The sequence below is a fragment of the Anabrus simplex genome, chromosome 1 (genome assembly GCF_040414725.1).
Source record: "Anabrus simplex isolate iqAnaSimp1 chromosome 1, ASM4041472v1, whole genome shotgun sequence".
In the NCBI taxonomy this organism is placed as follows: Eukaryota; Metazoa; Arthropoda; class Insecta; order Orthoptera; family Tettigoniidae; genus Anabrus; species Anabrus simplex.
In genome coordinates this window covers 302604745-302628493 of record NC_090265.1, presented here as the reverse complement: position 1 = coordinate 302628493, position 23749 = coordinate 302604745, and the positions used below count along the sequence as shown (strand labels likewise).

General features: G+C 38.7%; 1 protein-coding gene across 2 annotated transcripts in view; it reads left to right on the top strand.

The window, feature by feature from the left end:
* Nucleotides 1-23749, top strand: part of LOC136856724 (monocarboxylate transporter 12-B) — a 191366-nt gene that overhangs the window by 108768 nt on the left and 58849 nt on the right. For both annotated transcript variants that reach the window (XM_067134798.2, XM_067134797.2), the window contains exon 3: nt 20499-20625. In XM_067134798.2, coding sequence (XP_066990899.2) covers nt 20499-20625 — 127 coding nt within the window. The remainder of the gene's footprint in view (nt 1-20498; nt 20626-23749) is intronic.

Genomic DNA, 23749 nt, shown 5'->3' with positions numbered 1-23749 from the left:
TTCCCGGTTTTGTCAGACATGGAGTTTTTCTTTGCCGAGAGATATGATATGACGACGAAAGCCGTGTGGTGGTAGCGGTCAATATTGTCCCATTCTCTGAGCTGGTGCAAGTGGCAGCTCAACGAGAGCTGATCCGCGTAGAGCAAGTGGTTAGTTGCGGCGGCACGTAGCAGGGGTAAACACACTCCGCGTCTTGAGACTATGGCTCCTAGCGAACATGTCCTTGGGGCGAGCAGTAATCTTACTGATCAAAGGACTTGAGTGTTGAGGTTCTACCGAAACGGGCATTGTTCTCAAAGTGCTGGGAATTATATATCAGAATAGCTACTTATGAACAATTTATGCTAATTCAATGCCTTAAAAATTACTTTAAAACAAAGACTACTTAATATACTAGAATTAATTCAGTTATTAAATTTGCTACGTACAAACAGACATTGTCAAATCAAATACAAGCAAAGATGCACGTCCGCATACACAGAATAATATGCGATTTTAGTATACAGCGTAACAATCTCATTACATTTCAAAGTATTCCTTCGCTCATTAAAAAAAACCTGCTATACTGCTTTTAAAGCTTTGATTTGAATATATTGAATGTTACTATTATCGATCTGATGGAAAACAATTATTTTGAACTGTGGATCAGCCTCAGGATCCCAAGTTCGTTATTGAAAACCCAGCAGATGTCGAATTTTTCATGGGTGGAAAGAAGTCCATTCAGCACTCCATGTCGTATGATATCTGCATGTCTTGTGAGCACGGAAAGTTCACCTGACAACATGAACTAAAACTCAACAATGGTTCACCAAGTAAAAGTCTATTTGATAGCGTAAAATGCAACGTCAAACTCGACATTCAGACAGCCTTAATGTAAAAAACAAAAAAACAAAAATAAAACGCTTGCACATAGTAGCTGAAGCCTTACAATGGTTATTATTATTATTATTATTATTATTATTATTATTATTATTATTATTATTATACATAATCATTATAGACTATTATGCCTTTCAGCGTTCAGTCTGCAAGCCTCTGTGAATTTACTAAACGTCGCCACAGTCCTCGATTTGTAACTAGTGTTGTGGCCTCATTTAGTTCTATACCTCTTATCTTTAAATCGTTAGAAACCGAATCTAACCATCGTCGTCTTGGTCTACCTCTACTTCTTTTACCCTCCATAGCAGAGTCCATTATTCTCCTAGGTAACCTATCCTCCTCCATTTGCCTCGCATGACCCCACCACCGAAGCCGGTTTATGCGTACAGCTTCATCCATCAAGTTCATTCCTAAATTAGCCGTTATCTCCTCATTCCGAGTACCCTCCTGCCATTGTTCCCACCTGTTTGTCCCAGCAATCATTCTTGCTACTTTCATGTCTGTTACTTCTAACTTATGAATAAGGTATCCTGAGTCCACCCAGCTTTCGCTTATTATTAAAATTCATAGCCTCTTTCCAGTCATTCGATTGGGTCAGGAATGTAATGAATGAAGTCCCCTTTTAGCGGCGACGGTAGGAATCGTGCCGGCTGCCGAAGCCTGTCGCACTCCTATGGGGCAATGATTCATGAATGACAGATGAAATAAAATGATATTGGAGAGTGTCGCTGGAATGAAAGATGACAGGGAAAACCAGAGTACCGGAAAACTCCTGTTCCTCCTCCGCTTTGTTCAGCACAAATGAAGTGACCGGGGTTTGAACCACTGAACACAGTGGCCGCGCTTCCACGTGGGCCACGGAGGCTCTAACTAAACTATATAACTATTTTTAAATCTCTACCCTTAACAAATGTGGACTTCGACCATTCAGATTTTTAAAAAATAACGCACTTAGAAATTGAAGATAAAAACAAATGTAGTTACGCTAACGTCACAATTGAAATTAATGATACTGGGTCGTGTCTGATGGTTTTTTAAATATTTTTTTTTTACAATTTGCTTTACGTCGTACCGACACAGATAGTTCTTCTGGCGACAATGGGCTAGGAAAGGGCTAGAGTGGGAAGGAAGCGACCGTGGCCTTAATTAAGGTACAGCCACAGTATTTACCTGGTGTGAAAATTGGAAACGACGGAGAATCATCTTCAGGGCTGCTGACAGTGGGGTTCTACCTACTATCTCCCGAACGTAAACTAATAGCTACGTGATACAAACTGCACAGCCACTTGCTCGGTTCTGATGATTTCATAACACCCTTGCGTATTTTACGCCTCACCTCAACCTCACTTTTAAACGTGATTTAAACTGACTACCTATCCAGAGTGTGTTACAATTAATTTCAAAAGCCAATCATTGTCGACTCCTTTTATACCGTACGCGGGTCTCATGTGACATCACTGACGTTTTGCTGTCCAGCGCCACCTGTTGGCCTGTTCGTGCACTTCCTGTTGGTGCCACTTGAACCCCATGTCATGTCAAGCATGTGTGCTCAGGTACATATGACATGTTTCTATCCAGCGCCATCTGTTGGTCATTTTGTGAACTTGGTATCAATAAAACTCCATGTAATGTTAATCATGTGTGTCAATTACTACCTCTACCTCCAATATTCCGTAAAGTATTTTTTTTTTTACAATTTGCATTACGTCGTACCGACACAGATAGTTCTGGCGACGATGGGCTAGGAAAGGGCTAGAGTTGATTTTTGGGTCATGCTGTACATGATACGTATGCGTCTCAATCATAGAAGCTTAAGAAGCCAATTATATCGCATTGGAGCAATTGACTCCATATTGTTAATGTGAAATCAGTCAATTGAAGACTTACTAGTACATTTTGTGTGTGTGTGTGTGTGTGTGTGTGTGTGTGTGTGTGTGTGTGTGTGTGTGTTCTATCGAAAACAACGGCCATCAATTTTTCACAGATTGGATGTGTTAGGATTCCAGTTCCCAGTTAACATTCAGTGTTTACTTTCCTCAAACAACCTTCCGGTTTATAATGCCATTGCTTCTTTCCTAAGATAGTCTAACATACACTTGCAAAATCAGTTTTGTTCAGTATTGTGAAATCTGTTGGTAGTATGTAATAATATGCTATTGTGCTTTCATTTATATTTGTAAATCAATTTTGTGAAAAAGAATATAATATTTAATGTTGTCAGAACGTTACAAGCACTATTTTAGACCGAACACTTCAATTTGATCAGTGGATCGCAAGTTATTTTTTCCAAGGCATTGTTTTCTTTTGTGTGTATTGCATTGTTTTCCAATTTTGTATGTCTGTAATTGTGTAATTGTACATGATTGTTGGTTGCTGGTTTCATGGCTTCTTGGAGCCCAAAGCAAAAAAAAAAAAAAACCCAAACAAACATGAGAGCAATATTGTGCTTTCACGACCTGCAAGTCAGATACGTTCCTCGTTATAAGCTTTTGATCCTAAAGTAATTGGAAATATACAGGATGTTTCAAAACTCAACGGAATTACTGCATTTCAGGAATTAATTTCTCATAAGGGTATAGAGAAGAAATTAAAACAAGGCATGGAATTGTCCGAGTAAGTGTACGCCGACACGCCCTGATTGCTACAATAAAATCCGAGACAACGGTGGCAATTGTTACACAAGTAATCACGTGGAGTAGCAAATAAACTGTCTTCTCCAGTCCTTGGTGATTGCTTGCTGTGACTCTGCATTCTTTAGGACAGGCTTACTGGACAGGACTATGAAGATTGCGTGCTAAATTGCCTGATTAAAGACATATTACTAGCATACCGCAGACAGTTGTAGGGGCTACTTGGTGCATGACTAGCAAATGCACCCGTGCTTCGCTACGATATTCTACATTTATACGGATTACTCCGTAAATTACTGCAAACGCAGTGAGTAAGATATTCAGTTGCATGCCTCTTAGCGCTATCCTAGAAACAAAACAAGGTGATCGCCATTCGTTGTTTCCGGTGTAAGGTAGGCATTGAAGTTTTGACGATAATGCAGGCCACATTTTCTACTGCCAATCACGACCGAGTTCGGAAGTTTCTACTAAAACGGCAGGCTCACTTGGCAAATGCCATTCCCAATAGAGGTGGAGAGTTTTCATCATAAAGGCAGGCGCATTTTCTAATGCAAGTCGAAATCGAACTCGAAAGATTTGATTATAATTGAGAAATGCATCGCTATCTAACGTATCAACAATCGAGACACGACAATAAATCATAGGACCAAAGTTGATGATCCCTCTAAATAGAACGGTGATTCTGCCATTTGTTTTATAATACGACTTACCGTTCAGCCACCAAATATGCCGAAACGAAGGTCTGCACCGTCATTAAAATGCATCCATATTTAGATATTTTCCGGGGCCAAAGGTTAAACATTTGAGTAGCGTGGATTTTTTTCTGAAAGAAACGTTTCCAGGTTTCGAGATTAGCACTCGCATGCATACGGAGTAATTAAAGAAGAAATACAGTTAAGAAAGTTGAAATTATTAGGAAATAGGATATAACTGAGGACAACCGGGTAGGACAAATATGTAAATACCAAGTGGATATATTGGAAAATCAAATGTACCTCAATAAATTATGATGTACGAGTTACGGATATAAGAAAGTGGTAACAGAAGAGAAATTTAGGCGCAGGGATTCTTAGGTAAACAGATAAGATGACTTACGGTGTTATTACTTAAGCTATTCGAAGACGGTTATAACCTCCAACGATATTCCGCCAATATCCCGCAGAATGGCCGAATGACGTCTCTCTTGCTTTCTACCCAAGGAACAACCTCGAGTTCACAGGAATGATGACGAAAATGACAATACTTCCCCGCTGGCAAGCAGTCGGAGACGCTGCCATTGTAACCTATAGGTTTGTTGTCGATCTGTCGGTCACTCAATGCAGAACATGATACCCGTAGAAAATAATAATTTTCTCAGTCATTTAAAGAGTAAGCTAAATTATGAACATAACAAACGCTGCTTATAATGAAGATAAGTTTCATATACAGCCCACGTATTTTACAGAAAATCAGTAGTATAAAAATGAAAATTTTTTAAAATCATATGTATATAAAAACCTTCCCCGGGATGAGTATACACTAAATATGATGATTGATCGAGATCCATCGAGCCGTTTCGCCGTGATGGTGGGACAAACAGTTAAACAGGCGCGAAAAATAAAAACCACCGATACGGCTTTCAGTTGACCTAAAACTGATAAATATCTGAAAAAGTAGCAAAACAAACGAAATTACAGACAGCAGACCCGCTACAACTTTGTTTATATAGATTCTGCATGATGTGCTCCCGCACATTTCATTCTTTTCCCGCAGGCACCATAATGCGTACTATTCTGGGCACTGGACAGGTAGGAGTGGACCAATTGCTTGGCCAACGCGCTCCCGTAGTTTAAAACCCTGGACTTTTACCTTTGGAGACACGACAACTCCATCGTGTGTGTTGATTCTGAACCAGCCAACGGTCGGGTAAATCTGCAGTTATACATTTCCGGACCCAGTTTGTTAAACCCTTTATTTCTTCTCTTCACATAACGAATTCATTTCTGAAATTTTGCCACTGAGTTTTGGTTCACCTTGTATCATAACAGGTGGGAAAAATAAAACTTGCCAGGAAATTATTTATAAGACTGCCGCGGAATTGACCCTTGGCCAGGATATGATTGCATTGGTTTGATTATGGTAACATTCCATTGTCAAGTGTGGGAACATTTGTAGTCCCTTTTTACCGTCTCTCAGTTAAGGAAGTAGGATAGTAGCCTTTCTTTACTGTTCTGGAATATCTGTTCCAATTCCAGAAATACCGTAATTAATTATTTAACACACATTACAGGAGAGTGGTGATAGAGGGATCCACACAGGTTCACTCATGCACATGGAGCTATTTATACCCACTCATCCATTGTGGGGAAAAAGAGTATCGGAAAAAATAGAAATTGTTCATTGTGTGTCTCTTGGATAGTCAATGAGTGTACAAAATGTGATGGTGGTTTGTGAGCATGCGTGAAAGCTTTACATTGGAAACTGTAAACTGATGGAGTGTGCTATTATTAGTCTCGAGCATGAGACAAATGATATCTTCAACACAGTCAGAACTAGATCATATAACCACTAGCACAAAGTTATCTATCATTATCTGATATATCCGTCAGTCTGGGCTTGTAGGATGATTCATGCGATAAATGAAGAACGTGTAGCCTCCAGGAAATACAACTTACTAGATGAGAAAGAAAGCTGAAAATTTAAGTTGCTTACGTTGAATAAATAGAGTACTAATCCTTCTGCAATTTATTTTGTAGAGAAACCGTTCATTGCACTGCAGGACAAGTTGGTCAAGGAAACTGACCTAACAAAAATCAGGCGCGTACAAATATACCACCTTCTTTGTGCTGATCAAAGAAAGTGTTTCAACACGAAGCAGTTCTGCATTAATCTACAGTGACTCTTAAATTGGTCACATGCTTGAATTACTTTATGAGCTTATATTTGAAATAACATATACGTGTTCTTTTGAATCTAATGTTATAGCTAGACAAAATGTTAAGTATAAAGCTGTCACACGTTGCTTTGTGGGTTGTCAATTGTCTATGGAACATGTTTTATACATAACATTAAACGGAAAATTTGTAATCCCTGTTTTGCAATATTTTCGAAGCGAATGTACTCTCTTCTTATATAAACAGTGGCAGTTATCAGGCAATATATTGTAATAAACTAGAAAATGCAAGGTCCCAAATTATCAATGCTAGAGAATTACAAGAAATCACTATGCCTTCTATTTTGTTTGTGTACACGCATGCACATAAATGGTGTCCTGACATAAACGATCAACACTGCCCCACTCCAGTACTGAAAAGGAGGGGAAGGGAGTGAACGGGTAATGCTGAAGCACTGCATGTGTATTCCGTGGTGGCCTAGACTTCGTTATACTGTAACACTGTAAGACGGCTCCTATGTTATCACAAGTGATCGAGGCTCTATTCCTGGCATGTGGGAGGCTCACATGCAACAACACCCACCCCCCAAGCAATACGTCTTGCAGTACCGTGCAGTCTTAAGACAGTTTGGAGATGGGTAGAAATATGGCAAGAACGAGGTGAAGGATTGGTAGATCATAGGATACATATCAAGGCTCCTACGATAACTACTCCGAAACAGGATGCTGGAATCGTTCAAACTATGGACAATTCTCCGTTTGCTACTATCGGTAGTGCGTTTGCCACATTGGAACTGCCAGTAAGCCGGACTACCGTGAGTCGCCGGCTCCATGCTGCAGGTGTTCAGTCGCCGGACTGCGAAAAAGGGGGCGACTTCTTCCTATCCACAGAAAGCTTCGCGTAGGCTTTGCACTATAAGAAAGTGTTACTCGACGACAGGAATGAGAAATTACAATCTGGTTGGATGAAAAGATATGATGCTCCGATCCAGGTAAACAGCTGAAGTGCTGGCGTCCATTTGGAAAGCGTAATGGAGAGCCCTTTGTCCAGATAACTAATCAGCCGGGTCGCGTCACATATGGCTTATTGGGGGTGGATAAGTGGTGCCGGTCTAGGAGAGTCGATAGAGGTCACTCCACATATGACTGTTTGTGAATATGTGCACATTTTAGAAGTTGCTGTTCTTCTTAGTGTTCGAGCTATTTGCCCCGTGGAAGAATTTCCCGTTATCAAGTTTGTGCAAGGTAACTGCTCTGTTCACACTGCACATGTAACGGAAGCTTTCTTCAAATAGCATCCTGACGTTCGTTCACGTGCTTGACTGGTCAAGTCGGCTGACTTAAACATAATAGGACATGTTTTGGCAAGAATGGTAAACGCGTTGGTTCCAGGCCAGGAGAGGACAAGAGCAGCTCTGTTGATGCACAGCCATAGAGTTCGTGCGAATCTGAGGAATGGACTGAGCCGTATCCTGCCGGCCCATAATAATAATTGGAATATTATTTGACCCGATATGTAAAATTTATTCATAAAAGTTACAGTCTAACATGTTAAAGCATCGTATCCTAAGATAGTTGATCCCGGATGTTGAGCAAGACAGTAAGTCGCTGGATATTGCTTCATATTTCCGTATGACCGTGAGAAAGGATAGCGTACCCAAGCGCTGGCAAGGATCGACACGTGTATTAGATGCTGACCAAGCAAGATATTTCAGCCAATGGGAACTTAGGGATTTGGCAAACTTGGAGGCTGTACCGCGCCAAATCTTAATTCCAGGATGACCAACGTGCTCTGTGGATAAAGTCAGTTTCTGTAGGTAATCGGTTTTCCACAGTTTCTGAAGTCAGATATATTTGGAAATGTATTATAAAAATTGGTGGAAGAGATTTGCTAGTGTTTGAGCTGTGTTTTGTAAATATATCACAATAAGTATTGTCATCATATATGACACTCTCTGATTGGTGGTTGGTTCAGACACCCGGGAACCTCAGCATTATTGGCGTCACCGAAGCCTCCTCAGTACCCTTAGCTCTGGAGAGCGTCATTCCGTGGTAAAAATTTGAACAGTGCGGATGCACTAACTCTGTAATTCCGTGGTAAAAATTTGAACAGTGCGGATGCACTAACTCTGTAATTCCGTGGTAAAGATTTGAACAGTGCGGATGCACTAACTCTGTATCTCTGTGGTAAAGATTTGAACAGTGCGGATACATTAATTCTGTAACTGGTGATCGTGATAACGTTGTGTTATTCCAGTAATAGTAACTGGTTCTCATTGATACTTTAAATTGTGCAGTCGCAATATTTTACTGTACTTGAGTAAATGAAATAGTATAATTTTGGCAGAGTTTACTTTCAATTGATAAAGACGGTGTTCAGTGACCGCTGAGTAACAAGTGTAGTGGAAACGTGCTATTGTTTCACTATTTCGCGACGGGCGCGTTTTCGCGTGGAACTTCCGTACCGAACCGTGTGCTGCTTTTTAAACTGTATTTTTACCCTTTAAGTGAAGTGTGTAATATATATGTGATTCAGCGTGTTTAGCTGATCTGGTAAAAGGAAAGGGTATTTCGGCTCGCAGCATTAAGCAGCGAAGAGACTATCAACTACAGTCTTCTGTGTTCCAGTGAATTATTTTCCAGCAAGATGATGGATACACCTGCAGAGGAAGGAAGTGCATTCACACATGTTAATGCTGTGATTAACATGGAGTAGATCCCAAAATTAGTGGGGATGTAAGCTGCTATCCTGGTATTCCGAGAGTCGTGTAAATACAGTAAGACGCATGTGATATTTATGGCATGATATGTAAGTTATGTTAAGGTACTAGGGCAGTGTAGATAGAATTTTAATTTTCATGTAAAGTAAGCCTGACGGCATGTGTTTGTTTAATTTTGTTACTATGATAGATTCGGATACGAGAATAATGCATGTTTATTTTATTTTCATTTTTCTTTATGAGTAGATGTTTGGGAAAATGAGGGATTGATAGGATTAGTTGTTGTTTATTTGTGTATATTACTTAGCGTAGGATATTCCGAGTTTTCCTTATATATATGTTAGAAGGGCTAGATCGACAGGTTCATTTTTTATATTACGTCAAACACGTATTAATTCATTTTATTTCGGTTATTCAGAGAGACAGGTATAGCTATTTTGCATGATGCATGGTTTTACAGAAGCTGGCCAGAAGGAGCTGCAGAACGTCGTTGTTAAAATAAGATCTTTGAAGTTAAGTTGGATTCTGTTTGCCTGATGGTCTGCCAAGGATTCGAACTGCGTCTCATTATGTGGAAAGGCCAGTGGGATTCATGAGAATTAATGAGATAATAATTGCATGCTGAATTATAATGTATTGGTGCAGGCTGAGTGTATGCCTGACAAGATAAAGAGTATTGTGCAGATGTGTGTGCCTGCCTAGCGTCTTCTGAGTGTATATTGTGATCAGAATGGACAGTGTTAATTCCAGACTATTGAGTCTGATGTTGTTAAATGGCCCAAGCATGCTAAGAAGGAATGAATATATGTAAGTTTCCGTGTAGTCGATGAAAGGCGTTATCTCATGGCAAGCTGATTCCTGGCCTGTGTTTATCTGTATGTGCGAAGGAGACAGTATCCAATCTTTAGCATAGTGGAGTTCAATATTTCTTTACAGCTCGTAATCTACCCGGAAGTACATGACGGATGACCGCGCTGTTGAGCGCTCAAACGCAGCAGAAGGAGGCAATGTTGCCCATTGCTTTCTTCATGATACCAAGGGTTATTTATATGTTTTTCCCTTACAGGATGATGTTTTACATTGTTTTATTTGTGATTGTATACCTTGTCTCGTTGTTTTAATAGGGAACAGCCCGAGTGCTGAAGTATTGTTGGTTTATCTAGTTCTGTCTAGATCTTTTGCTGTGAACCGGGATTCACATTAGAATCAGTGTAGCATTTAAGATTTTACTCGATATCCGATGTATATATATATGTTTAGTTTGATTATTTGAATTGTTGAAAATATAGTGTAGGATTTGCCCCTAGTATTTTGCATAACTTACCTAGCGTCCATTGCGTCTTAATTATTTTTCTTTCCGTCGTAATTCTTATAATGTAACTTTCATTTTACGGAAATAGTTTGATGACTCTCGGGAGTAACTTAACTTTGAAACCGTATCGTTGGGATGCGATAGTGTGAAACTCCATACGGAAATACCACATGGCAGTGTTGGCGTACACTTGTTGCCATACAACATAAACATTGGACTATAAGAAGAAATTCAGTCTTGATTTATATAAATGTTCTTTGTTGAACTTGTTTTTTTTAATGTCAAATTTGTATAATCATTCAATTAACGTTTTTAATTTCGACTTATTTAAATACTTTGAGTTTATTTTTTTACAAATTATTACTTTTCCTCGATTTTATTATTTTCGTGTGACATGATCGGGGATATTTGTTAATAAATCCATCTTACCCCCTATGATTGTTTCTCATTCGTGTTATACCTCCATTTCCTGTTATTGATTGCTATTTTAGTGTTGAACTTCGACTTTTTATCCTGACCCAATCGACAACCAACCCACACTCTGCCCAACCCTGAGTTAGTCGGATGTTCATACAGGAATGCAGGCATCGTCCTAGAGGGTATTTACCCTGGGTACGGTACAGGACCGGACTTCTTCCAACATCTAATAGATTCCATTCCCAACCGGCTAGAACAAGAAATAAAGAAAAATGGGACATGGAATGATTGTTATAATGTTCTGGAAGGGAGGAGGAACTCGTCACTTACACTTATTGTAAAGTCAGTATTTGAACAACTCTTTAGTTATTTAATACCCATTTCACAATTAGTTTTGTGTTAATTTACATTTTTCTTTTCTTGTAACTATGGACATTGCATTATGTTTATTTTACCTTACGTTTGTTTTATTTATATATTTTCTAGAAAGATGTGTTAAGTTCAAATGTGTGATAAGACATTTCTGTGAACATTTGTAAAATTTAATAATTACTTTTGTTGAGCTGTTACAATTGTAACATTTTTGTTGTATATTTTAGGATAAAATAACAATATATTTCAGATTCGTTTTCTTATTGTTCAAGAGGTAAAATGTATTTTCAGTTATTTTTATAGAGAAATGATTACACATCTTATTCTAGCATATTAATTTTCTATTTCTAGAATTTATCGTAATTCTATATATGAGGTGGTAAATTAAGATGATGTAACAAAAAATTTTTAGTCTTTCAATCACACTGCAATTACCATATAAATTATAACACTTTAAAATATCTGTTAAAATACACACTGTAAAAATACACATTATAATACAAAGAATGACATGTTTCGTTCTACAAGAACATCCTCAGATTCTATCAAATGATGTTTTAAGCATGTTTTAAATGTGTACTTTTGCAGTGTGTATTTTTACAGATATGTTGCAGTGTGTTTGACAGACTGAAAATTTTTGCTACATGTAACTAAGTCGACACTGAAAAGTATGGGTTCATTCAACACAAATTAAGATGATATAACTTCAGTAAAGTCCAGAAACAAATTAAGAACCAGTAAATGATGTTCCCAGCAGGTGCGTTAAGCGAGGCGTTCGGCACTCCCCCGTCACTTCCTTCCCTTCTGTTTTGTACTGTAGTGGCCTTTAACACTATCCCTTTACTCCCTCCCCTCATTTTTACTACTGGAGTGGGGCAGTGTTGATTGTTTATGCCAAGACACAATTTCTGTGAACTGTCACAGTGAATTGTGGTTAATGTAGTGTAGTAGATGAACATTGCCGGGCTGAGTGGCTCAGACGGTTAAGGCGCTGGCCTTCTAACCCCAACTTGGCAGGTTCGATCCTGGCTCAGTCCGGTGGTATTTGAAGGTGCTCAACTACGACAGCCCCATGTCGGTAGATTTACTGGCACCTAAAAGAACTCCTGCGGGACTAAATTCCGGCACCTCGGCGTCTCCGAAGACCTTAAAAAATAGTGGGACGTAAAGCAAATAACATTATTATTATTATTATTATTATTATTATTATTACTAGCTGATGTACCCGTGCTTCGCTACGGGATTCTCAGAAAGACTGACTTTGTGGTTTTCCTAACTGAAATCAACATAAGTCATTACAAAAACGTAAGTATGAATGTAGCGATTAAATGCAATGCTATCATATAAAATACTCGTTCAAATGGAAAGCCGCACGTTTTATCACTTTTAACGAACAGTGCTGCGGTTAGATTGCGATGCCAGTCTAATAGTCCAAAGTTCCAGAGCTGGGATGACCAGGTCGCAGATTGCCATGAACACTGATCTGCCATTATTTCGCTAAATATGCACACTGTTCATTCCAATCGGTGCCTCAGAGTAGGGATTGAATAGCCCGAATGCTATGATGATCCAGTGTGTTACGTATCAGTAGTATCAGAAAATTTATAAACCAGGGGAATGGCATGCCAAAGAAGAAAGTTGTCTAACTCCCCAGCTACTTCCCATCAATATTCAGGCAGGCTGTTACACTCTGTACGACTGGGCGAGTTGACCGTGTGGTTAGCGGTGCGCAGCTGTGACCTTGCATCCGAGAGATAGTGGATTCGAACCCCATTGTCGGCAGCGCTGAAGATGGTATTCCGTGGTTTCCCACTTTCATACCAATCAAATGCTGGGCCTGTACCTTAATTAAGGCCTAAGGCACTCCTAGCCCTTTCCTATCCCATCGTCGCCATAAAACCTATCTATGTCGGTGCGACGTAAATCAAATAAAAAATACTCTGTACGCAACAGTAGTCCTATCTACCGGAGATGAGGGGCAACAGAAGACACAAAGCACATCACGACAAACAATGATCAATGTAATGTTATTGTTGATCAATGTTAGGAGCCTTCTATATTGTAGGCCTTCACATTTAGTTTTCTTTCGACTCTATGATTTGTAAAATATTTTATACCGTAAACTGTAGTTTCTTATTCTACGACTTACGTGGCGATTTTCATTAAATACTGTTTACCCATTTTCTCGTTACTCGGCGCTGATATGGACTTAGTAACAAAAATCCAAATTCATGAATATGTTTGTGATCATAGCCAGTACGGTAACAATGTATAAGACATGAATAATAGGAAATTTAATACTATATAACCTTAGTTATGTAGTATTCATCGATTACACCTCTAATAAGAAATATTTGAGAATTACATTTTAGGCCTTCCCCTAAACTACCATTTTACTTAGCGTGAATAAAATAATTTACAGCCTAGACTATAGCGACTTATTTTCTGACTTTGCATACCGATTTTCATCAAGATAGGACTACCAATAACAACAATATTTGAGAATTAAATTTTAGGCCTTCCCCTAAACTACCATTTTTCTCAGCGTGAATACAATTATTGACAGCCTAGATTGTAGCAACTTATTCCCCAACTTTGCATACCCATTTTCTTTAAAATACGACCACTAATAACATAAATAGTTGAGAATTCAATTTTAGGCCTTCCCCTAAACTACCATTTCACTCAGCGTGAGTAAAATTATTTATAGCCTAGATTGTAGAGGCTCATCCCCCGACTTCACATACCGATTTTCATTAGACCACTAATAACATAAATAGTTGAGACTTCAATTTTAGGCCTTCCCCTAAACTACCATTTCACTCAGCGTGAGTAAAATGATCTATAGCCTAGATTGTAGAGGCTCATCCTCCGACTTCACATACCGATTTTCATTAAATTCTCTTCAACCGTTTTTTCGTGATGCGTGTACATACAGACAGACAGACAGATAGACAGACAGATAGACAGACAGATAGACAGACAGACAGACAGACAGACAGACAGACAGACAGACAGAAATTACGGAAAAGTAAAAAGTGTATTTTCTTTTTACTATGGACATGACCGATACAGAAATACCATTATTTTCAAATTCTGAGCAATGTACAGACAAAACTCTTATTTTATATATATAGATTATATGTACATTCGAAATGTCGCGTTTGCTTGTGAGACCTTGTGTTTACAATGCACTACGTTTTATGGTAGTAAATTGGTTATTTTCATTGATCTGTCTCTGACTCATCTTTGGCTTTGATAATATGAAAGTGACTGAGGTATGAGCGATGACGTAAATATAGTACATTCCTTATGCAGTCAGTCCCTGTTACGAATGGTGTGCACATGTCACTCAAAGGGTCGGTTGGTGCATACATTTCAGTAGCCTTGGCAGACTGATATATAATAGCAAGTTCTGATCCGGCGAGGAAAGCAATGGCAAACTATGTCACTCATTTCCCTTTACGCCTCTGCAGCGGCGCCTTGTCCATCTGTGACGGCTGATAACAGAGCTGTTGAGGATCCAACTGGTCACACTCAACATATTAGAAAGGGCTTTTTTTTAAATGATAAGTAAAACATTGGTATTTTTACTTTATACAATTTCTTTCACGCCGCGTCGACGCAGATAGGTCTTATGGCGACGATGGGAGAGGAAAGGACTAGGAGTGGGAGGGAAACGACCGTGGCCTTAATTAGGGGTCAGCCCCAGCATTTGCCTGTTTGTGAAAACAGTGGTAAACTGTTCTTATCCTAATGTATTGAGTCTCACTCACCTTATGTGCTCCTCACTATGGTTATTTAAGGAATAAAAGAAAATAGGCACTACCTAACAATGGGTAAACATTTTGATATACACCAGCACCAAAGACGGTTAAGATTTTATGGGAAGACATCTGGATAGCAGATGGATGTTAGAGTAACATGTGAGACTGAGTGCTGTTCTCTAACGTCATTCATATAATTATCTGACCATCTGAATGTTCCCATTACGTGCAATGGGTACTTTAGTGTATCGTCAGAACTCAACGTTACTGTTGCATTTAAAATGGTACATAACGTGTCATGTACACCACCTTTTATGCCAAAACTACTTGTTCAAAGTCTTATATTCCCCCATAATTGACTATGGATCTGTCGTATACATCGACTTATCTGAAACTGTGAACATACAACTACAGAGGGTACAAAACGCATGTGTTCGTTACGTGACAAATGCCAGGTGTGATGAACACGTAACACCCTATTACATACAGCTGCAATGGTTGAAACTCAATGAACGACGGGAAATCTCAGTAGCCGTTGCTACGCACAAAATTCTCAAAGTGAAGACCCCACCCTACCTTTATAATGCATTTAAATCTATGGAGTCAGTACAGGTTTACAAAAACTACCCTTCAAATTCCCCTCCATCGTACCACTAAATTTCACAAATCTTTTGTTTGCACTGCATCCCGTATCTTCAATGTCTTTAATCTTCACCGTCTTGCAAATGACAGGAACTGAACCCAACTAAAGCAGTCCTTAACATCTATCTTCCTGGAGGAGTATGCAAGGGGCTGAGATCAGGCATTCTTGTGTCTAACAATCAGAAATATGTATATTTCTAAGAAAATTGTTTCTGTTTTTTATATTCTTTAGATTCTTGTAGTCTAAAATATTAAATTTGAATGATATACTTTATTACTTCTTATTTAATTTATGTATTAATTTTATTGGAATTGGTATCTGTATTTTAATTTTTAAGTTTAATGTTTAAGTTTAAATTAAATATTTTAATATTATGAAATGTAGCTAGTATATTCATAAACCTGTATTGTGTTATAAGGAGACGCTACACAAAGGGGCTTTTCAGCCTCAGTGGCATGTAAATCATCATTATCAATAAATTCAATTCAATTCAATCAAAGTACCACCAAGTCTGTAAGAGAACAGACTCCTTAGTAGGTAAACTATTAACCTAGAATTAGAGTAGTGTACAAGGTGTGAAATATGTTACGGGTGCTAGTGAGTAGCTTAAAGATATTCGTTTCCCTTAGTGGAAGGGATATCTTTATATTGGAGAAACTGGGTAAAAGAAATAATGGTTTGGTTCTCACCATCTGGCACATGTAAATGAAAAAGGATTCGAGGATCTGACTCCAGAGACTTACAAAAATACCCCTTTCCCGTCCTAATGCCTGTTCAGTATAGACCTGATTGATACTCGTGCGTAACGTCCTTGGTGCGTTCAAATTCCTCAACAGAATTATAGGCATGCGACAGCCCATTACATGCTCATTAAACACAATTTTTTAAATTTTAAAACAATTAAAATAACAATAACAACGACAACATTAATAATAAAGCTAAAAGTATAATTCAACATAGCCATTGATATCAACCGGAGCATGCTGTAACGGAAAGTTACAAACTAACTGGCCACCTAGCCTCACGTCATTGACTGATCATTACGCCACCTTGTACTCTTTGTTAGACTAGCAAGGGGGAGAGGACGTACTGCAGGAGCACTTCAATATATATATATTTATGAAAGGGTATAAACAGAATTTAAACATAAATTTTTCTACATTTCTAAACAGTTTCCATCAATTTATTTACAAACATAAAATTAAAAAAGGTGACTTCATAGACTCTGATGACGATTATCTTCTCAAGGACGAAACATGTCATTAGACATGATACAGGCTTTTGGACTTATGCCGTGTCAAGAAAATAAGGTGAAATTCTTTACGTTTCGCAGAGATAATGATAATAATAATAATAATAATAATAATAATAATAATAATAATAATAATAATTGCTTTACGTCCCACTAACTACTTTTTACGGTCTTCGGAGACGCCGAGGTGCCGGAATTTAGTCCCGCAAGAGTTATTTTACGTGCCAGTAAATCTACCAACACGAGGCTGTCGTAATTAAGCACCTTCAAATACCACCGGACTGAGGCAGGATCGAACCTGCCAAGTTGGGGTTAGAAGGCCAGCGCCTTAACCGTCTGAGCTACTCAGCCCGGCGTTTCGCAGAGAACTATGCTCTGTGTAACCAGAAGAATACCTCGACCGTATACGAGAAAGGTTTCTAAAACAATGGGGTTTGAATTTAGACGTTACCCAATAGAAATTGGAATGGTACGTTCATTCGTCACCAGATGGCTCCCCGGACGCGGTATAGCGCTAGCGTTCGAAATGGAAGCTGACGGGACAATCAGAATCGGTCTGAGTGTATCACTTAACAGGCGTTCGCCCATATGAAGGTATGACATTGACACAAGCCTGGAATGAAACATCTGGCGATGAGGAACGTATGAATTTGGGAAAACACCGAAACGAAATAATAGTGAAGGGACAGGGACGGGAACTATCTACGTAAATCCTTAATGGCTGGCAACCAAGTATTACTTAATTGATAGCCAGTGTCCCTGTTGAAATTGTTAGGTTTTCTACGTATTTCCACACCTTCCCGTATAATCCTGAACCTGTAGTGTCTAGTGTGGGTAAGAGTTCGAGCATCTTGGAACATACCTTGACCCGACGACAGAGCGTGCTCTGCTATTTCTGATTTGTCTGGCTGGTTGAGACGAATATTACGTTCATGTATGTATACCTTACCACAAGTACAGGGAATTTCATATACCCCAGGATGTAAAAGTGGGGACAATTTGTCCTTAGTTTTACCCAGACTGTGAGAAATTTTAGTGACGTTGCCAAACATGGTTTTTATATTCTGTTTGCTGAGGACCTGGGCAATTCGAAATGTGGTGTTATGAATGTAAGGCAGGTAGGCATTTCCCTTCATTTCTTCCTTCTGTGAGCTTTGCCTGGTCGTTTCTCTGGGATGCAGGGCTCTATGAATCTGCAAATTGCTGTAACCATTACCCTTGAACGTGACTTTGAGTATCTCCATCTCCACCTGGATATTTGATGGTTCACCAATTCGTCTCGCCCTCTTGGTGAGTATCGTGAGAATGCCTTGTTTTTGTGCTGGATGGGGGTGAGAATCTACATGAAGATAGCGATTTGTGTAAGTAGGCTTACGATAGACGGAATGTCCTAAGGAGCCGTCCGGTTTCTATCTTACTAGATCATCCAAGAAAGGAAGGCATCCGTCCGACTCCATCTCCATAGTGAATTTAATTGAAGGATGTTGCTGATTTAGGTGATTTAAAAATACATGAAGTTTTCTCAGGACCTTCTGTCCAGGCCACAAATGCATCAACATACCTCCACCATATCACAGGTTTGACGGGCGCCGAAGCAAAAGCCTCCTCCTCAAAATGCTCCATAAAGAAATTAGCCACTACGGGCGAAAGTAACTTCCCATAGCCATCTCGTCCGTCTGTTCGTAAATATTCCCACCCAACAAGAAATAACTGGAAGCCATGCAGTGGTAAAATAGCTTAGTAATGTCCTTAGGGACCAGGTGTTCAATGAGAGACATGACCGAGTCATTCGGCACTGAACAAGGACTCCACATCGAAACTCATCGATGGAAACATGTCATTCTTTAATCGTTTGTTTATTTTGCAGGTATGTTACAGTGCTCAACATACTGAAAGGCTTTGATGTTGTGTTAACTGCGTTGACACTGAAAAGTAATTCTTTCTTCTTAAAAAATTTGAGAAAAAACACTGTCAATGAAGTTGTCGTGCAGGAATGATCAACAGAGTCCTGCAATGTTTCATTTTCATTTTTCGGTAGTACGTCACTGAATTCCTTTCCTCTCTTACTGCCAGCTTCCACATGCATATTGGTTGTGAGAAAATCCCTCATTCAATGGTCATAAGCAGGATTTCTTCAGTGAAACTTTCATTTCGTCCACTCTCCTCCCACCTGTTAACAAAATTGGCGCAGCCAGTTATCTGTCTTCCGCAAACGCACCTGCTCCTCGCCAGAGAGCTGTTCCAGTAGGCAAAGTAACGCGCCATGCACACGCCCGCTCACAGTCCACTTCGGGACAGAATATATTTGAGTATCGAGACCGAAAATTTTTCACTACAATAAATAAAACGTATGCGGCATGAAAGATCAAAATTTACTATTTCTCCCTTTTGTTACAAAGGGTTATTTCGGTAAGATTTACATAAATAAACAGTAGGACGGAGGAGAAGTAAGAAAATTTAATATCTAAATATTTCCTTTATTATTCCTTATAAAATCAATTTGAACAGCACATAGGGTCAGATATTGTTCTTTCTATAACTTTTATTATATAGCACTTATAGATAGGACGAATATTAACGCAGATACTTGAAAATTTATTTCTAGCTTAGATTCTAGTACCCCTCTCCGCTGACGTTCAATATTGAATTTCTGCACATACATACATACATACATACATACATACATACATACATACATACAGTATATTGTACATACATGCTGTACGTAGAGACATGATAGAAATGTAAAAGCCGTGTGGTTAGGAGCGCGCAGCTGTGAGCTCGCATCCGGGAGATTGTGGATTCGGACCCCACTGTCGACAGCCCTGAAGATGGTTTCCCGTGGTTTCCCATTTTCACACCAGGAAAATGCTGGGGCTGTACCTTAATTAAGGCCACGGCCGCTTCTTTCCCATTCCTAGGCCTTTCCTATTCTATCATCGCCATAAGACCTATCTGTGTCGGTGCGACGTAAAGTAGCAAAAAAGAAAAAAAAGAAAAAAAATTGCATTTTCTTCTTATTCTGGACATGACTGACATACAAATCATGACTCTTACTTTATTTAGATTTTTGTAACGGTGACTAGTACATTCTAAAATAGTTTTTCAAATAATTCAGCGCGAACATTGACATAATCTATTAATTTGTGTTGCTGGCTATCATATATTACATAAAATGTTAGAATATCATGCACCAACTGGGAACCGTATTAACACTGGACCGAATTTGACTGAAGATTTAAGAATTGCATCCATTGTCCAGAACACACACTTGCCGCTTTGAAAATTTAGTTTTGTAATGCTTCATTTCTACTATACTGTGCTTTACATTCGTTCAGAAAATGAATGAGCTCATGGTATTGTGTAAGTTCCTCACAGCTACACTTTGCTCAATTGAACTTGTAGATGTAATGTTTGTGGATGACTACATAGGAGTTTAATTACATTTTGATAATGATAAAAATTAAGTCAGATAATAAGTGCGAGCAATATACAATACCATGCACTCTCTCTGTTTTTCAGGTACTGCAGTATACATACAAATGGAGTAATCTTTTAATTTCTGTAGCTGGTTAAGCATCTAAAGTAGGCGAGGATACTAAACACATCATTGAGACCTTGTCTGGTATTTCAGGTGGTGACCCAAGCTTTGATGTCAGTGTTTGGTTTCCTGTTCGCTGGCACATTGCATGAAATGGGCGTTGAAACTACGGGCGCTGCCATCCTTTCCAATGTCATGATTGCCGTCGTCAACTTCTCTGGTAAGTTCTGCTTAATAATGTATAGAGCACGGATTTTTAGGTGCTGATAAGTTAGACTGCAAACTTATTTAAGCCAATAAGGAGTGTACCCTACCGTGCACAACAGTTATGCTATGAGGTTTGCATAGGCATTAGGAGTACGGCCTATAGAACCTCTAGAATTTGTTACTCTTGCTACAGTATGGAAGAGCGGGTTGTGCGACACTTCTTATTAACCAAATCAGTTTGAATTCTAACCTATTACCACCTAAAAATCCGAAGTCTAATAATGTTATTATTTTGCAAACAATCTATACTACGGACATCGGCTCTGTTTGCTTAGAATGCGTGTGTGTGTGCACAAATCTGAATAATGGCCTATTTTATTGCGTTTCTTGTTCATATTCGTATAGAGGTTGGAAAGCTGATGTCGTGAAAGACGTGAAAATATTCCGGAAAGATTACGTCTTACACGAAATGCAGACAGTTGCTATAGTCTAACAATGCAAAATAATGGACATTTTACTGAAACCACTGTGCGTCATAGAAAATTTGTTTCAATAACAACTCAATGGAACTGCTAATTGTGTTTCGAGTAACACTAGGTTACAAATCGCTGAACTTTAGTTTCTTAGTCTTCTGAGAGGAATTGCCAAAGTGTGCACAGCTAGCGATGTATATCTACTATATATAAGATTTGTTATAAAGATGTTAAGCCGGCCCTATGGTGTGGGGACAGCGTGCCTGCCTCTTACCCCGAGGCCCCGGGTTCGATTCGCGACCATGTCAGTGATTTCTACCTGGATCGTAACATGAATTCTTCTTCCACCGCTTTTCCCTCAGCTGTGGGGTCCAGGGTGTGAACTGTGTTACACATATGTGGATTTGGCAGGTTTTACGGTCGGATGCCCTTCATGACGCCAACCTGTCTGGAGGGATGTAATTACTATCGCATATTTTTGTAGTGTCTGAATATGAAGAGGAAAGTGTTGGGACAAGTCCCCGGGCCAGAAGAATTAATCAGACTTGATTAAAATCCCCGACCCGGCCAGGAATCGAACCCCGGGACGCTCTGAACCGAATGCTTCAACTCTGACCATTCTGTCAGTGAGTCAGACTGTCTGTACATTGACTATTTTGGTGAAATGTTCATTCATTTATCTGTTTTAGGAGTAATAATGAACATCTGCATATTTTTTTTTCTTTGGTTTCTGTCTGAGTTCTTACAGTTTGAAAACAACTGGATATATTTCTACCAAACTTCATATTTAGAATCTACCTGTCCTTGGGTAGGTTTTCAGGCCAATATTGTTTCTAAACCCCTGAACTGAGTGGGGGTTTATATGAAGCCGGAACAGAGATTTTGCCCTCCCACAAAATCTACACAACCAAACTTAATGGAAATCTACCTGCCTTAATGGAAAATAATTTCTAAAAACTTTTTGCTCATGTGCATCATTGCAAAACGAGGAGAAATCATTAACTGTCCTTAATGGTTTAACTAAAACTCCATTTTACTCTTTTCGATAGAACTGATAATAAAGGAGGTTATCGTCAATGATTGGTTTCACGAGTCTTCAGCTACAGTGCCACTCTTTTGATCTACCCCATTCTGTCTCCACTTTGTTCAGCTTTATCGTACTTCACGTTACGGCCACGTGCTTTCGTAGAATAATATCAGTTTAACATGCCGTATAAAACGTTTGAATATAGGCATGTCCGACAAACTCAAAAGCCCAAGTAATAATTTTAAACTCTAATTAAGCAACACTGAATACTATAACTTCTAACAAACTTTCATACATTGCCTATATTAAGAGCCAATGAGCTTACAGAATGTTTCTATAAAACATTTATTGAAGGATAATTAAAAAATACATGTATTTTGACTTTAATAATGCAAGTAACATATCAAGGAATACAAGGAACAAAATCACACATTTGTATACTTTATCAATGCAGAATGTTGGATATAATGTAATGTTTATCTAAATTTTTTGAAGGCACATGAAACAAAATAAATTAAAATTCATCATTGAGTTTGCTAATTCGCCATATGTTTAGTTTTAGCAGAATATAAATACTACTTTATTTGTTACCATTGGTTTCTGCAGATCTTAACTGAATCATATTCTCATATTTGCTTGTCATGTTTCTTATCACCTCTCCCTTCTTGCACTCTACTGTATTTCACAGCTAAAAGTGAAATAAACTTTTCTTGCGTCTATTTAAAAAAATACAGGCATGTAACTAAGCATAAATTCAGGAAGGAATCGTGACGTCGATTACAAATTACCGTGCGAAGATCGGGTACATATGTTATAATAATAATAATAATAATAATAATAATAATAATAATAATATTTATTAACATTTATATATTTAGATATTAATATTTATTATTATTATTATTATTATTATTATTATTACTGCCGTTTCTTCTATCAAAATATTTTATAATACAAAATTTGTAGGAGTTGCTTTTTGTAATCTTTTAATGTTCTAATCATTTTTATCGTGCAACAGATCATAACGGAGATATAAAAAAAATGTAAACAGGCGCTGTTGAAAATTGGACGCGTTTGAGGGAGGCTATATTGTAAGCCGTCAACAGATATGAGTGGTGGTAGTAGTAATCTTACTGGAAAACTGCTGCACGTGTTTAAACAAATGCGTTGGTGAAGCTCTGATGTTTGAAATACTGGCCAACCGAATGTTTGTATATTCGTATATCATATTCGTACTAAAGATGGCCGGCATTTCCATGAATTGTAAGGCCGGCATTGGAGACATGTTCCTGCACGGCACAGGTAAGAAGCAACGTGTCGCTATGGGTCAATGTCGACAGTTTACTCATAACAGGTCTGCATACATTGTCTTCCGGTGCTTCAACATGGCTACGCCGTTGGCCGATGATAATTACAGTGGTCGAGCTGAGTGGCACAGGTGGTAGAGTGCTAGTTTTCTGAGCCCAACTTTCCGGGTTCTATCCCGGTTCAGTTCGCTGATATTTTAAGGTGTTCAAATACGCCAGCTTCATGCCGTTAGATTTTTGCTGGATCGTGAAGGAATTCCTGAGGAACAAAATTCTGACACCTCGGCGTCTTCGGAAACTCTCAAAGTAGTTATTGGAACAAAAACTATT